Source organism: Littorina saxatilis, linkage group LG1 (genome assembly GCF_037325665.1).
Source record: "Littorina saxatilis isolate snail1 linkage group LG1, US_GU_Lsax_2.0, whole genome shotgun sequence".
Taxonomy (NCBI): Eukaryota; Metazoa; Mollusca; class Gastropoda; order Littorinimorpha; family Littorinidae; genus Littorina; species Littorina saxatilis.
Window position 1 is genome coordinate 11,045,843 of NC_090245.1, and position 14,777 is coordinate 11,060,619.

The following is a 14,777-nucleotide window of genomic DNA, read 5'->3' on the forward strand; positions in this document are numbered from 1 at the left end:
TTTGAAGGTCTTAAAAGGGGGGTTCCACTGTACTGGGGTCTTTGGGCGGAGGCTCAGTAGATGTGCAATGGATGGAGCCATTTTTGTGTTCTATCGAGTAGGCAGTTATTTCTGCAAAGATTGGCAGAAGTCCATGTTTCTTCTTCTTCAGCGTTCCAGAATTTTGTCTGGTTACGTGTGAGCTCGTTTGCCCATTTGGGTTCCCCACACTATACTCTGAGAGCATTGTCAGCTCACTCCGCTTTCGTTGAGTAGGCATGCTGGGTATTTTCGTGTTTCCATAACCCACCAAACTCCGACATGGATTACAGGATCTTTTCCGTGCGCACTTGGCCTTGTGCTTGCATGTACACACGAAGAGGGTTAAGTCACTAGCAGGTCTGCACATAAGTTGACCTGGGAGATCGGAAAAGTCTCCACTCTTAACCCACCAGGCGGCAGCGACCGGGATTCGAACTCACGACCTCCCGATTAAGAGGCCGACGTCTTACCACCACGCCACTGGGCCCGGCAGAAGTCCATCAATAATTAATGCCTTTATGCCTAATAAATGGAATCTTTGAGAGATTTAGGCTGTGGATTGGCTTTTCAGAGGAAATGCTTCTTGATGACGCTGCTAAAGATTTAGAACCTGGTTCAATGGATAAAATCTGTGGTCTGGATCAACTTTGAGGCCTGAAAAACACAACCATGCCGTGTCTTGGAGCCAACATTTTCTACAGCAACTCTGCTGACTGCACGCTGAAGCACACCTCTTTCCACTACACCTCCCCCCCCTTTTTCTAAGACACAAAAAAAACAACGACATGCACACAACAGCAAGATCAAAAACAACGGGGAAGTGGCCAAGTCCATTCTAGAAACCACCGACATTAACAGCCAGCAATATTTACACTCTTCACAGCAACAAGTCTGAACTTTTCCTGCTTAAAAGGGCTTCTGAGCAAACACACCTCCAACAGAAAACCACACACACACAAAACAAAAAATCAACAAGTAGCACAGACCACATGGGGCAGACAGTCCTTAAAGCCTTTTGTTGTGACACGGTTTCAGAGCAGAAATGCCAGCTAGCACCGAGAACACAAATCACAGGTCTCACTCTGTGCAACAAGACACATACACATGCTCCTGTGGCACCACCTATCCCATCAATAAGTGTCATCAAGTTTGCAAGCAAAAAAGTTCTGCAAGATCAGAGGAAGCGACTAGTCAACCCTGAGAATTCTCCTTGCAACAACATGAGTCTCATCCCCCGAGTTTTACACATTTTGGCAGAAAACAAGTTCCCGAGATTAGAGGATACAGGACATATGGCCTTTTTGAGGTCTTCACTAAGCAAAAACCATAGCACCTGCGCATTTCTTTCTTCTCCTTCTTCTTTTGTAGACTAGAACTCCCAGGTACACTCAAATGTCTTATGAGTGGTCGTTTAGGTGTATGCCAATGTTCCATCCAGCCATGAAGGCAGCCACACTCTGTTTTCAATGGTAAAGGTTCAGTTTCAGTTCTGCTTGCAGGACAGCAAATAACCCAGCCAAGCCGCACGCTGTTTTAAGTGGGAAAGTAAACCTCAGGGTTCAGTTTCAGTTCTGCTTGCAGGCCAGAAATAACCCAGCCAAGCCGCACGCTGTTTTAAGTGGGAAAGTAAACCTCAGGGTTCAGTTTCAGTTCTGCTTGCAGGCCAAGCCGCACGCTGTTTTAAGTGGGAAAGTAAACTGCAGGGTTCAGTTTCAGTTCTGCTTGCAGGCCAGCAAATAACCCAGCCAAGCCACACTCGGTTTTCAGCGGTAAAATAACCCTCAGGGTTCAGTTTCAGTTCTTGCGAGCCAGCTAATAATCCAGCCCGGCAGCCAAGCCACACTCTGTTTTCAGATTCAGTTTCAGTTCTTGCGAGCCAGCAAATAAGCCAGCCCAGCAGCCAGGCCAAGCCCAGCGGCGGCCATCATGTAGGGGGAGGAAGCTTTGAGGTCCTCCCACAGCAGCGTTAGCCTGAGCCCTGCCACCTCTTTCTGGATGCACAGGAAGGTGGCGCGTCGCTGCAGCTGCTGCAGGTAGCGGTGGATGTGGGGGCAGGTCTTGGTGGGGAAGTAGCGGGCGTCCAGCCCCAGTAGCGCCAGGCGGTGAAGAAGGATGGCGAAGGTGATGTCCGCTGCGGTGAAGTCGGCGCCAAACAGCCAACGATCACCGCCCTTGTCTGCACAGATAAAATGAGGACTCAGAACTTAGAAAGTTTACTGTATAGGCCAAGTGACCCATTACAACTGATACACACATATATATATATATATATATATATATATATGGTAGGCATAAACCCCAACTGAAGGACTTCAAATGCATCTTCTCTACATTAACAACAACAACAACATTCTTAAAGGATCTTCAGGAATCTCAAGAATGGATCCTGGGGCTTTGGAATTTATAGAAAATTATAAATTTATGGAAAAATTGCACGTTCTTAACTGAAATATCAGACACTTTGGCCTAGCGCATGCAGTTATTGAAGGAGAAAAATAAAGTCAGTGTCCACTCTCATCCTTCTGCTGTAGTTTGTTTGTTTGTTTGCTTGCTTAACGCCCAGCCGACCACGAAGGGCCATATCAGGGCGGTGCTGCTTTGACGCAAAACGTGCGCCACACACAAGACAGAAGTCGCAGCACAGGCTTCATGTCTCGCCCAGTCACATTATTCTGACACCGGACCAACCAGTCCTAGCACTAACCCCATAATGCCAGACGCCAGGCGGAGCAGCCACTAGATTGCCAATTTTAAAGTCTTAGGTATGACCCGGCCGGGGTTCGAACCCACGACCTCCCGATCACGGAGCGGACGCCTTACCACTAGGCCAACCGTGCCGGTTTCTGTTACAGTGGAACCCCCCTTTTAAGACCCCCCAATTTAAGACTCCCTCGTTTTTAAGACCTTGTTTTCTCAGACTTTGTGTTCAGAACCTCTGTAAATGTTCCCCCATTTTACGACTCCCTCGTTTTTAAGACCCGATTTTCTCAGATTTTTTTAGATCTTAAAAGGGGAAGGGAGTCCCACTGTACTCCAACAACTGACATTTTCAGGCGTCTGAAATTTTGATAAAAATATCTCACCTGACTGTGAAACGGCAAGAAGTTGTTCCATGTCTCGGAACAATGGGTCCAGCTGCCCGAGCTGACCTTTGACCTTATCCTCATCAGTGATGATGTCATACTTCTGAGCAGCAATCTGTGACTTGGACAGGTAGCCGTCGCGCAGGTCAGGGTGCAGCGTGGCCTTGTGGGTAAGATACTGCAGTCTCTTGGCAAAGTTTTCTGTGAACAGATGGCATGCTGAATGTGAAACCAGTCACTGCTAAGAGGAGAAAATAGAGAGAGAGAGAGAGAGAGAGAGAGAGAGAGAGAGAGAGAGAGAGAGAGAGAGAGAGAGAGAGAGAGAGAGAATCTTAGAGATACAGACACAGATATAGAGAGAGATAGTAATGAAACAACACCAAACGTTGTACATCCCCCCCCCCACCCCCCGAGGACCCCCCCTCCCATTCTCACACACATACACCCCAAACGACCCAACGCTTTATCTCATGCTAGTGTGTGCAACCCCCACACAGAGTTCAGCCCAAGATCCAGTAACAGGACTTCATACATAATAAATAAACGCTAATGGGAAGTCTGGTGGCTTGCTCCATAATGGCAGCAATTTGCCTTGCTGCCTGGCTTACGTCAATATGAGTGTATCCCAGGTCTGGCTGGCTGGACCTAACTGTATAAAACCACAGACAGACCAACGCATTCAGTGCTCTTTATGTCTAGTAGTTGTACAGTGGAATAATAGTACAGTGGAACCTCCCCCCCCCCCCCCCCCCCCTCTCAAATGTGGACATATGTGTGGTCTTTGCAGTGTGTATGCACAGTATCTTGTTTTATTCTCTTGCTATCACTGAGCTATGCTGACCACAGACAGACAAGACAGACAGACAGACAGACAGTCAGACAGACACAACACACTTACATCCATGTTTACATTGGTTGCCTTTTTACCTGAAAATTGTTAAGAAAAAATCTGCACAGTCCAAATGCTCGTGAAAAGATTTACAGCAGCGGAGTGCAACTATGTTTTCCTTCCTTATATTTGACTTGCTTTGTATCCATGCAGAGACCTTTGTAAGAAAATATAAAGGTGAACTTTTTTTCCTGGCGGAGGATTCTCTTTTTTTTGACTAAATGTTTTAACATAGAGGGGGGAATCGAGACGAGGGTCGTGGTGTATGTGTGTGTGTCTGTGTGTGTGTGTAGAGCGATTCAGACTAAACTACTGGACCGATCTTTATGAAATTTGACATGAGAGTTCCTGGGTATGATATCCTCAGACGTTTTTTTCATTTTTTTGATAAATGTCTTTGATGGCGTCATATCCGGCTTTTCGTGAAAGTTGAGGCGGCACTGTCACGCTCTCATTTTTCAACCAAATTGGTTGAAATTTTGGTCAAGTAATCTCCGACGAAGCCCGGACTTCGGTATTGCATTTCAGCTTGGTGGCTTAAAAATTAATTGATGACTTTGATCATTAAAAATCTGAAAATTGTAAAAAAATTATTTTTTTTATAAAACGATCCAAATTTACGTTCATCTTATTCTCCATCATTTTCTGATTCCAAAAACATATAAATATGTTATATTTGGATTAAAAAAAAGCTCTGAAAATTAAAAATATAAAAATTATGATCAAAATTAAATTTTCGAAATCAATTTAAAAACACTTTCATCTTATTCCTTGTCGGTTCCTGATTCCAAAAACATATAGATATGATATGTTTGGATTGAAAATACGCTCAGAAAGTTAAAACGAAGAAAGGTACAGCAAAGCGTGCTATCCTTCTCAGCACAACTACTACCCCGCTCTTCTTGTCAATTTCACTGCCTTTGCCATGAGCGGTGGACTGACGATGCTACGAGTATACGGTCTTGCTGCGTTGCATTGCGTTCAGTTTCATTCTGTGAGTTCGACAGCTACTTGACTAAATGTTGTATTTTCGCCTTACGCGACTTGTTACATCATATTTTCAGGGAAGAGAATTGAGATGAGAGGGTGCGTGCCTGTGCATACATACCTGTATATAATTGTGTGCAGGCATGCACGCAAATATATATATAATTATGAGTGTTTATGTTTGTAAGTGTGTGTCACTGAGCTGAGTTCAGTATGTGCATGCAAATTAACTTGAGTAAATTCATGTGTTGGAGAGAGAGAGAGAGAGAGAGAGAGAGAGAGAGAGAGAGAGAGAGAGAGAGAGAGAGAGAGAGAGAGAGAGAGAGAGAGAGGGAGAGAGAGAGAGAGGGAGAGAGGAAGGGGAGAGAGGGAGGGGAGAGAGGGAGGGAGAGAGAGAGAGGGGATAGAGAGGGAGGGAGACAGAGGGAGGGAGACAGAGGGAGAGAGAGAGACAGAGAGGGAGAGAGAGGGAGAGAGACAGAGGGAGAGAGACAGAGAGAGAGAGACAGAGAGAGAGAGAGAGAGAGGAGAGACAGAGAGAAAGAGAGAGAATTCTTCACTGCTTGCTGTGTGATACCAGGACTGAGGTGCAATAGGTGAACCTGGATGCCACTCAAATAGACGGTATGCAGCTGTGGGGTCAGTTTGATTGAATTTGAGATTTGTTTTGATTTGTTGTAAATTCAACCAATCAGACCATGCAGCTTGTTCTTGCCCATCTGGGTGGGACCCAGTTTCGCTTCATGCACCTCTTGCCCAGCTGGGTGGGACCCAGTTTTGCTTCATGCACCTCTTGCCCAGCTGGGTGGGACCCAGTTTCGCTTCATGCACCTCTTGCCCAGATGGTTGGGACCCAGTTTCGCTTCGTACAACTCAGCCCAGGTTTACAAGAGTTGTTGTTTTAAATATTGAAATGCGAGTGAAAGCGTAAGCCTAGCATAACACAGTAAACCATGTAGTATTCTGTTTATCCTACATTCATGGGTCTGTACGTGTGTGCCATCTGCTGCAAACTTACCTTAAGCTTCACCCTTTTGCATTGACTCACCGACTTTCAAACCACTGTATTAAGTTAAAACGCAGTTGTCTGCATGTTTTCACAACAAATTAAAAGTATTCCGAAGTACATGTGCTTCGAGACTGTTAACATAACAACATATTACATGTAGTAATTACTTTGAACGCTTGAACTTTAACTAGTTTAAACACTGAATTAGTTCAACATGAACATAATGTGGTCAGTTCCAACAAACGAGGCAAGTATTTGCTGGTCATCCCTGGACTTCTTTTACATAATACACACAGGTGTGAAAGATACGTTATACAAGGGTCAACTGATAAGTATCGGGCCCGACCAGGAAGGGGTTGACTTACGAGTCTAGAAAAAGTTTACATTTCAACATTGTCCCTCCGGACCTCCACACACGTGTTTCATCTGTGCCTTAGATCCTTATTGCTGTTGCTGCAGAAGCCTTTGTATTTCTTTCTTTATTTGGTGTTTAACGTCGTTTTCAACCACAAAGGTTATATCGCGACGGGGAAAGGGGGGGAGATGGGATAGAGCCACTTGTTTCTTGCTCACAAAAGCACTAATCAAAAAATTGCTCCAGGGGCTTGCAACATAGTACAATATTTTACCTTACTGGGAGAATGCAAGTTTCCAGTACAAAGGACTTAACATTTCTTACATACTGCTTGACTAAAATCTTTACAAACATTGACTATATTCTATACAAGAAACACTTAACAAGGGTAAATGGAGAAACAGAATCCGTTAGTCGCCTCTTACGACATGCTGGGGAGCATCGGGTAAATTCTTCCCCCTAACCCGCGGGGGGTAGCCTTTGTATTGCAACCGTTGGAAGTCCTCAAAAGCAGTCATGACGTCATTGTCCGTTTCGTAGTGCTCAACCCTGAGGTACTTCTTCATGTTTGTAAACATATGATGGTTTGAAGATGGCATATCTGGCGAATACGGCGGATGGTTAACGATCTCCAAGCCGCATTAATGATTTGTTGCCATGGAAACCAAGGACTGTCGGGCAGAGTCGTTGTCTTAACAGAGCAACATCCCTTTCCGGAGCATTCCTCGGTGCTTATCCTTGATATGCTCTCTTAGTTGACTCGGAAGTATGAAATAGAATTCACCGGTTACTGTCTCATCTTTTGGAACTAAGCCCAACAGGAAATACCCCTCTGCGTCCAATACAATTGATGCCATCACCTTTTTAAGGGAAAATGACCCTGACCTTCTTTAGGTGGGTATAACCTTGATGCCCCTACTGCATGAACGGTTGATTGGTTTCAGGCTGAAAGTGATGTATCCTAGTCTCATCATCAGAAACACATCGGGACATAAAGCCCTCTCGATCTGCCTCAAATAACCGTAAAATGTCGCATGCCGTGTTCATTCTGAAGTGCTTCTGTTCTGGTGTAAAGTTTGAGGACCTACCTTCCTTAAATTGTCTTCATGAAATGTTTTCTGTACAGAATACTCCAAACTCTTTCATGTGAGATGCCAAGTGTATCAGCAATGTAATAGGTGCCCATTGGTTAATTTTGCATTACCAGCACGCAGACAGCATCAACGGTTTCTCGAGTTGTGACCGTTGTTGGTTTTCCACAGCATTTACATATTATCTTAAACGGTTTTCCTTCCAAGCCTGAATTCCGCTGACCACCTTATTACTGTGGTCACTGAAGGGGGATCCCTGCCTAACGTTTACGTCAGGTCATTATGAATTTCCAGTTGGCTAAATATGTTTTTTTGCAAATATTGGATCACTGAGTTTTGTTAGTTTTGTAGAATGTGGGGTTAACAGTGGGGTATGGTAATTTGAGAAACCAAGGCACACAAACTAACCGGTGAAAATACGTATTATTTTGTATGTACCGTACTTTCCGGGTGACAAGGCGCTTCGTTATACAAGACGCACCCCCTTCTTTTTAAAACAAGAAGAGCAAACGCTCGATCGAGTCACTTTCGCAGTTCTGAATATTATATGAGGCATCAGATGGACAGGAAGAAATTGCTATTCACAACACAATGAGTCACGTTCACATAAAATTTGAGCCCGGTCACTTTTATAGTTTCCGAGAAAAGCCCAACGTTAAGTTGTGTGTTGCCGAACAGAAAAGGCTAGTTATCTCCCTTGTTTTTCTGATAACGTTCGTAAAAGGCTACAGATGTAAATACTTTGATGTAAAGAATAATCCTACAAAGTTTCAATCACATCCGATGAACTTTGTCAAAGATATAAAATGTCTAATTTTTCCTTTGACGCTGACCTGTGACCTTGAAAAAGGTCAAAGGTCAACGAAACCATCGTTAAAGTGTAGAGGTCATTGGAGGTCACGAGTAAACAAAATATGAGCCCGATCGCTTTGATAGTTTCCGAGAAAAGTCCAACGTTAAGGTGGTGTCTACGGACGGCCGGCCGGACAGACTAACACTGACCGATTACATAGAGTCACTTTTTCTCAAGTGACTCAAAAAATTGTAATCCAGTCACCCATTGGACGCAGGGGGCCGATAGGGCGCACCAAAATGACCCAGTTTTTGCCATGAGAGGTGGTTCCCCTGTCATATCTGAGAGAGGAAACACTTCCTGCACCGGGGTCAGTGACCGGTCAGTGACCGACTTTAACTGAGGGAAAATATGTGTGCTCTGTGTGTGCGGCCAGATCAAAGGCATTGTGATAGCTGGGTGGCCTTGTTTATAGACACGACCTTCTTCCCAGGGGTCAATGACCCAGTTTTTGCCATGAGAGGTGGTTCCCCTGTCATATCTGAGAGAGGAAACACTTCCTGCACCGGGGTCAGTGACCGGTCAGTGACCGAGTTTAACAGAGTGGAAATCTGTGTGCTCTGTGTGTGCGGCCAGATCAAACGCAGGGCAGTACCTAGTAGCTGAAACATGCATTATCACAAGTTGTTTGACTGGTACTCAGGCGGTCTCTTTGATTTTTTTCGTATTTCATACACGGATTAGACGCTTCGTTATACAAGACGCAGGGGTCGAACTCGAGGAAAAAAGTTGCGCCTTATGACCCGGAAAGTACGGTAGTCTTCAAAAGAACCTTTCTCAATTTATGCCAAGTTTTGAATGTCTAAGTCAATTCTTTCCTGGTCGGGCCCGGTACTTCTCAGTTGGCCCTCGTAGTTATCATAAGTGTTGTCGCCAACCCTCATGCACAACCACTCACATGTCAAGTGTCATGGGAGGAAGCATTTTGACTAGTAATAGGAATAGTAATCTAAATAAAAAGTTTCACTTCACTACCAAAGCTTTTTATTGAAGCAGTTTGAACCAGACCACTCATCCCATTTGCCTATCAATCAACACTGTAAATAAACAAGGAATTGATTACCAACACAACCACACAAGCAACGAACATGGCAAACAAACAAGACACCATCCGTCCATCCAACCAACCCACAAGTACTTCCTCACCTCGCATGCTGCGCTGTACAGCGGTGGGCAGACGACAGCCAGCGGCAGACAGGTGGGGATGGAACACTGCGCCGTACGTAATGACGTCCACAGGAATGCAGTTCAGCTGTTCACGCGCTGCCTGCACCGACTGGCCGTACGCTGTTTCTATGTCTGGTACCAACGGGCTACCTGTAAGACGGAAAGAAATAAAAGAAAAACTAAAGTGGAACCTCCCCTTTGAGGCCTCCAAAAAATATAACTCTCACTTACTCTATTAGTATTACACATGTAGTATGCATTTCGAGTGCTTACTTCCCTTAGTTTATCAGACCTAACAAAAATCTGAGTCTTAAAATGCGAATAAATGTATAGAGGTTATGAACAGAAAGTCGAAGAAAACAGGGTCTTAAAATGAAGGAAGACTTAAATTGGGGGGGGGTCTTACAAAAAATTAGAAAGGGCTGCTGAGTCATTAGTTCATCTTAGACTGAAGCTATGTTATCTCCAGAAAATCTTCCATCTTATAAGATTCCAAGTTTTTGTGACATAAATGTATCAGTAAATAAGCAAAAGTAGACATCCCAAAGAAAGAATGATAATTCAGCTGATAAACCAAGAATGAACAGAGACAGGAACCAACCACTGTGCATGCAATGAAGTAGCTCAAAACTCACGTCTGTTCACATCAAAGAAAAAATAAAAATCCATCAAAACAAAATCAAGGAGTGTATAGTGGTTTTGTAGTTTTTGTAAAAGAGAATTACATGACTGACAGAATATATCATGTCAAAAGAACATGTATGTAGATTCATTCAACTAAAAGTAAAAATGACAATGCTAGTTCCCACATGGACTAAGGGAAGCAACTCCATCACTGCCATCAGATAAGGCAGGCGCTACACAGGTTCAATGCTGTGCTTCACTATAATCTGCTTTGTAAAAGTATACACACACAAAAATTAAAAAAATGAAGATATCATTTTATCTTCTGCTTCTAGTGTTCAGAAATACAAGCACACAGAAGCTGTGCATACATGCGAGCAGACTTATAATGGTAAAGACAAAAGTTTCTTTTTAGAACTGCAGGCTTTTTTTTCAAGATAACACTACATGAGACAACAACAGAAATCAAAAGCTGAATCTCTTCAAATCTCACCTGAACCAATTTCGTCAATGTAGTTAATAATTTCCTCTGGGTTGTTAAGCACCTTGTCACCGTGCACCAATACCGGTACATGCGTACCCTCCGGGTTCAACTTGACGTACCATGGCTCCATATGCTGTCCATGGAAGAGGCTCACAAGGCGAGGCTTGAACTGCAGGTCTTTCTCGTATGCAGCAAACAAAACCTGAAATGATAAACAACCACATTTCTCATGAGATTATAGCTTGTTAGTATTATTGTCACTGCCTATTTCAGTATTTGTTTTATCTTGTTTTCAATTCAAATACAACATATGCATATATATTTCAGGATTTAGGAAATATACAAGAATACAATGCAATCATTATTTAATCTGTTATAACTATTTTGATATTAATCCCAGTTCTAATTAAAAAAAAACGAATTATTTAATACACTTTTAGTTTTAAGCTTCCTAAATTAAACGCTATCTCATATTCCGGACTGAGTAAAAGAATGTTTGACCAAAATCTGATTCAAAAATGAGGTCGTGACAGATCCAAAAATTGACTGACTGTTAAAAGCACACAAAACTGAAAAAAAACCTGCAAGTCGGTTCACCTCAGTACATACTGCACGATGCAATGCACACATCTTTTCACTTTTACAAGGAAGAGCAGAAAACTATGATTTGACATGCACACACACACAAGAAAACAATAACAAATACAACAACAAACAACTACACTCTGTTACCTAACGCAAAACAAATGACATCTTCAAAGGATGCCAGAACTGTAAATTCTAAATGACAGCAAAGGTCATGCAGTGCTAGACTGCCTTTCTCACCTTTTGTGATGAAAACGAAGTGGGGAAGTAGTAAAGGGTGACTTCTTGTCCATTTCCGTTGCCATTCTTTCCCGCAGCAGCGGATGTTGCACTTGCATCTGCGCTCTTGGCAGCAACAGCAGCATCGCCCGCCTCAGACATCTTGAAGTCAGATTGTCTGCTTGCCAGCGTGTGCAGCAGCCACTTGCACTCTGCAGCAATTTGTACAGAGTAGTGCCCCTTCGAAAACGTCAAAACCGACCGATAAACTGGTATCAAATATACGTTCAGAGTTCGTGAAGTAAGAATACTAAATTAGTGCATGACTATTTAAAAAGCATTTTTAGTCTAATTCTTTACATAGTACAAATCTGATTGCATCTCTTTTATAATACTTAAAGCTTTTATCAATGTGCATCTCTTCAGAAAGCCTCCCTTGCACCAGCATGGCGACTTCCTTCTGATCTCATGCGAACTCGAGAAAGCTGAACTAAAAAAAGCGAAGTTCGGATAGTAAAGGTGTGCATAGTTAGGCCGCACGATGCAACGTACGTTTTTCAAGCAAGGTGCAGAGGCAAAGCTAGAGAGGTGTACATTCTATGGCAAGCCCTGCCTTGTGAAGGAACGGTTCAGGAAACAATACCGGCATGCTGTACTGGACAAGTCTTTGACAACCCAAAGAATCAAGTCTGAAGTACGGGCAATGCTCCGCTGCCGCACAAACGGTAATATAACATCAGTCTTCTTTGCTAAGAATTACTGTGTGTAAGCTTTAGCATAGTTTCACGCATTGAAGCAAGCATTTAATGCATGCAAGATGTCAACAGGCATCCCAAGGGAAGGGACTGTTTTCATTTTTAATAAGGCCAAAAAAAAAAAAATTGTCTGTTTCTGGTAACATGGCTAAAAAAAATAGGGTCGGTAGGTAGGGATTTTTTAAAAATTTTTTTTACCCCAAATGTAGGCCAATAAAACTAACTTTAAAAATCGCGCAAAGAGACTGGATTCACTATACATAGAGACAATACACTCAACACATTTACAAATCGTCAGCGGACTTTCGTTTTCACACGTTTTTTGTTGTTCATTTTCTCACCCTGTCCTTTACCACCAAAAAAAAGAAGAAATTTTTTGAGTTTGGAAAAAAAAAGTTTAGGGTCGGCGCCGAAATTTAGGGTCGGTCGGGTGACCAGAAACAGACAATTTTTTGGGGGGGGCCTAATGTTTTAACTGTGAACACAATCCTTCGTAATTTTTGTTGTTGTTGTTGTTGTTTTGACTAAATGTTTTAACATAGAGGGGGGAATCGAGACGAGGGTCGTGGTGTGTGTGTGTGTGTGTGTGTGTGTGTGTGTGTGTAGAGCGATTCAGAGTAATTACTACTGGACCGATCTTTATGAAATTTTACATGAGAGTTCCTGGGTATGATATCGCCAGACGTTTTTTTCATTTGTTCGATAAATGTCTTTGATGACGTCATATCCGCCATTTTGTAAAAGTTGAGGCGGCACTGTCACACCCTAATTTTTTAATCAAATTGATTGAAATTTTGGCCAAGCAATCTTCGACGAAGGCCGAACTTTGGTATTGCATTTCAGCTTGGAGGCTTAAAAATTAATAAATGACTTTGGTCATTAAAAATCTGAAAATTGTAATTAAAATTATATTTTTATAAAACAATCCAAAATTACGTTTATCGTATTCTTCATCATGTTCTGATTCCAAAAACATATAAATATGTTATATTCGGATTAAAAACAAGCTCTGAAAATTAAAAATATAAAACTTATGATTAAAGTAAAATTAAATTTCCGAAATCGATTTAAAAACAATTTCATCTTATTCCTTGTCCGTTCCTGATTCCAAAAACATATAGATATGATATGTTTGGATTAAAAACACGTTCAGAGAGTTAAAAAGAATAGAGATATATATAGAAAAGCGTGCTATCCTCCTCAGCGCAACCGCTACTGCACTTTTCTGGATTGTTAATTTCACTGCCTTTGCCCCGAGCGGTGGACAGACTATGCTACGAGTGTACGGTCTTGCGGAAAAAATGCAATACGTTCAGTTTCATTCTGTCAGTTCGACTGAGCTTGACTAAATGTTGTATTTTTGTTGTTGTTGTTGTTCAAAAACGTGTTGTTGTTTTTTGTTGTTGTTAAAGCAAGTTACCTCAGCGCAAGGGTTAAAGTTCAATATAATATTTACAATTTTGCATGTATTATAGCATTTTTTTACGTACATGTTCTTCATGAATCTTATTTTACTTTGTTGATGTTCTGTTTCAGGCATCAAAACCCCAACAATTTTCATGGTGGACATGGAAACCAACAGCATCTACATGGAGTATGTCGAACCTTCCATTACAGTGCGAGAATTCATCGCCGACGTACAGCAGAATCAAGCAGGAGACTGCCCCCTTCTTGCACTTGCCGAGCAGATTGGTCAAATCATCGGCAAAGCTCACCAATCCAACATCATCCACGGAGACCTCACCACCTCTAACATGCTGCTGGCACAGAAATTCCAGGGCGACGCTCAATCTACAGAGAAATTCACACCTGCAGACATTTTGCAGAAAAACATCCAGGACCTTGAAGTTGTGTTGATAGACTTTGGACTCACGGCGTTGGAAGGTACCCCTGAGGATAAGGGGGTGGATTTGTACGTGCTTGAGCGAGCGTTGCTTAGCACCCACCCCAATACCGACCATGTTTTTGAAGCCATACTGATGAGTTACAAGAAGAACAATCCACGCGGGGCTGCTGAGGTGGTTAAAAAACTGGACGAGGTGCGATTAAGAGGGCGGAAGAGGACGATGGTTGGGTAGTTTGAATGTTGCTGTTTATGCGTGTCTCCCACACAGCTTACCCATCATCTTTGCTTTGCTGTATAATGTTAAAGGCTGACATAGTCCTATGTAATTAGTTTAATTACTTCCAGGGCTTTTCCCATCGTTGCGGGGATGTATAAATTAAGCTTCCTGCAAAGTTTTAGGTTTGAAGTCCTTACCAATTACGAGAAATAATTAATTCTTTATTGCATTGTTTAGCAACAGTTCTCCAGGACTTGGGCTATTTTTAGACCGTTGACGTCACTTTGTGACGTTTCGTAAACCAAAGATGGCGTTTGAGACGGTTCTGTTTACATTCGACACAATCAACACCACTTTGCAATACTGAAATAATTTTTTCTGTGTTCGAAAGCTACAGCCAATCGTTATTATATCCCCTTAGGTACAGTTTTATAACATTATTGGCACATGTAAACAATATGAATTAATTAATGAACGCTACGAATATGGCAGCCTTTAAAACATGTTCTAAATAAAATGCCCTGTTCGTTAAATAAGGAAAAGAGCTTTCAGTTTTTCCCTTGTGATTTGCAAGACTGTTTTGTTGCGCATC

The 14,777-nt window shown here is 42.5% G+C and overlaps 2 protein-coding genes across 4 annotated transcripts; one reads left to right on the forward strand and one right to left on the reverse strand.

The window, feature by feature from the left end:
* Positions 1 to 838: 838 nt before the first annotated feature.
* On the reverse strand, positions 839 to 11,610 carry LOC138961527 (ganglioside-induced differentiation-associated protein 1-like). Of its 3 annotated transcripts, none has more exons than XR_011454218.1 (6): positions 11,389 to 11,610; positions 10,573 to 10,765; positions 9,435 to 9,605; positions 3,105 to 3,305; positions 1,720 to 2,197; positions 839 to 1,572 (listed from the first exon to the last, which is right to left on the reverse strand). XR_011454218.1 is itself a non-coding variant. In XM_070333186.1 (5 exons), the coding sequence occupies exons 1-5, from the start codon at positions 11,527 to 11,529 to the stop codon at positions 1,884 to 1,886; spliced, it is 1,020 nt and encodes a 339-aa protein (XP_070189287.1). In that variant the 5' UTR covers positions 11,530 to 11,610; the 3' UTR covers positions 839 to 1,883. The 3 variants fall into 3 exon arrangements, 1 of the variants encoding a protein (XP_070189287.1); XR_011454217.1 differs by having other exon boundaries at positions 839 to 1,653; XM_070333186.1 differs by having other exon boundaries at positions 839 to 2,197.
* Positions 11,611 to 11,790: 180 nt separating this feature from the next.
* On the forward strand, positions 11,791 to 14,727 carry LOC138961570 (EKC/KEOPS complex subunit TP53RK-like). The gene is made up of 2 exons (XM_070333234.1): positions 11,791 to 12,092; positions 13,659 to 14,727. Exons 1-2 carry the CDS (start codon positions 11,909 to 11,911, stop codon positions 14,198 to 14,200), a joined length of 726 nt encoding a protein of 241 aa, XP_070189335.1. The 5' UTR covers positions 11,791 to 11,908; the 3' UTR covers positions 14,201 to 14,727.
* The last annotated feature ends 50 nt before the right edge of the window (positions 14,728 to 14,777 follow it).

What these genes read in the sequence shown, in the direction of transcription:
- LOC138961570 (XM_070333234.1), top strand. Translation starts at nt 11,909, where the DNA reads ATGCAACGTACGTTTTTCAAGCAAGGTGCAGAGGCAAAGCTAGAGAGG. An exon ending in GCTCCGCTGCCGCACAAACG is followed by an intron (nt 12,093 to 13,658) that starts GTAATATAACAT and finishes GTTCTGTTTCAG; the next exon opens with GCATCAAAACCCCAACAATT.
- LOC138961527 (XM_070333186.1), bottom strand. Translation starts at nt 11,529, where the DNA reads ATGTCTGAGGCGGGCGATGCTGCTGTTGCTGCCAAGAGCGCAGATGCA. An exon ending in TGTACAGCGCAGCATGCGAG is followed by an intron (nt 3,306 to 9,434) that starts GTGAGGAAGTAC and finishes ATCTGTTCACAG; the next exon opens with AAAACTTTGCCAAGAGACTG. An exon ending in TCTTGCCGTTTCACAGTCAG is followed by an intron (nt 2,198 to 3,104) that starts GTGAGATATTTT and finishes TTATCTGTGCAG; the next exon opens with ACAAGGGCGGTGATCGTTGG.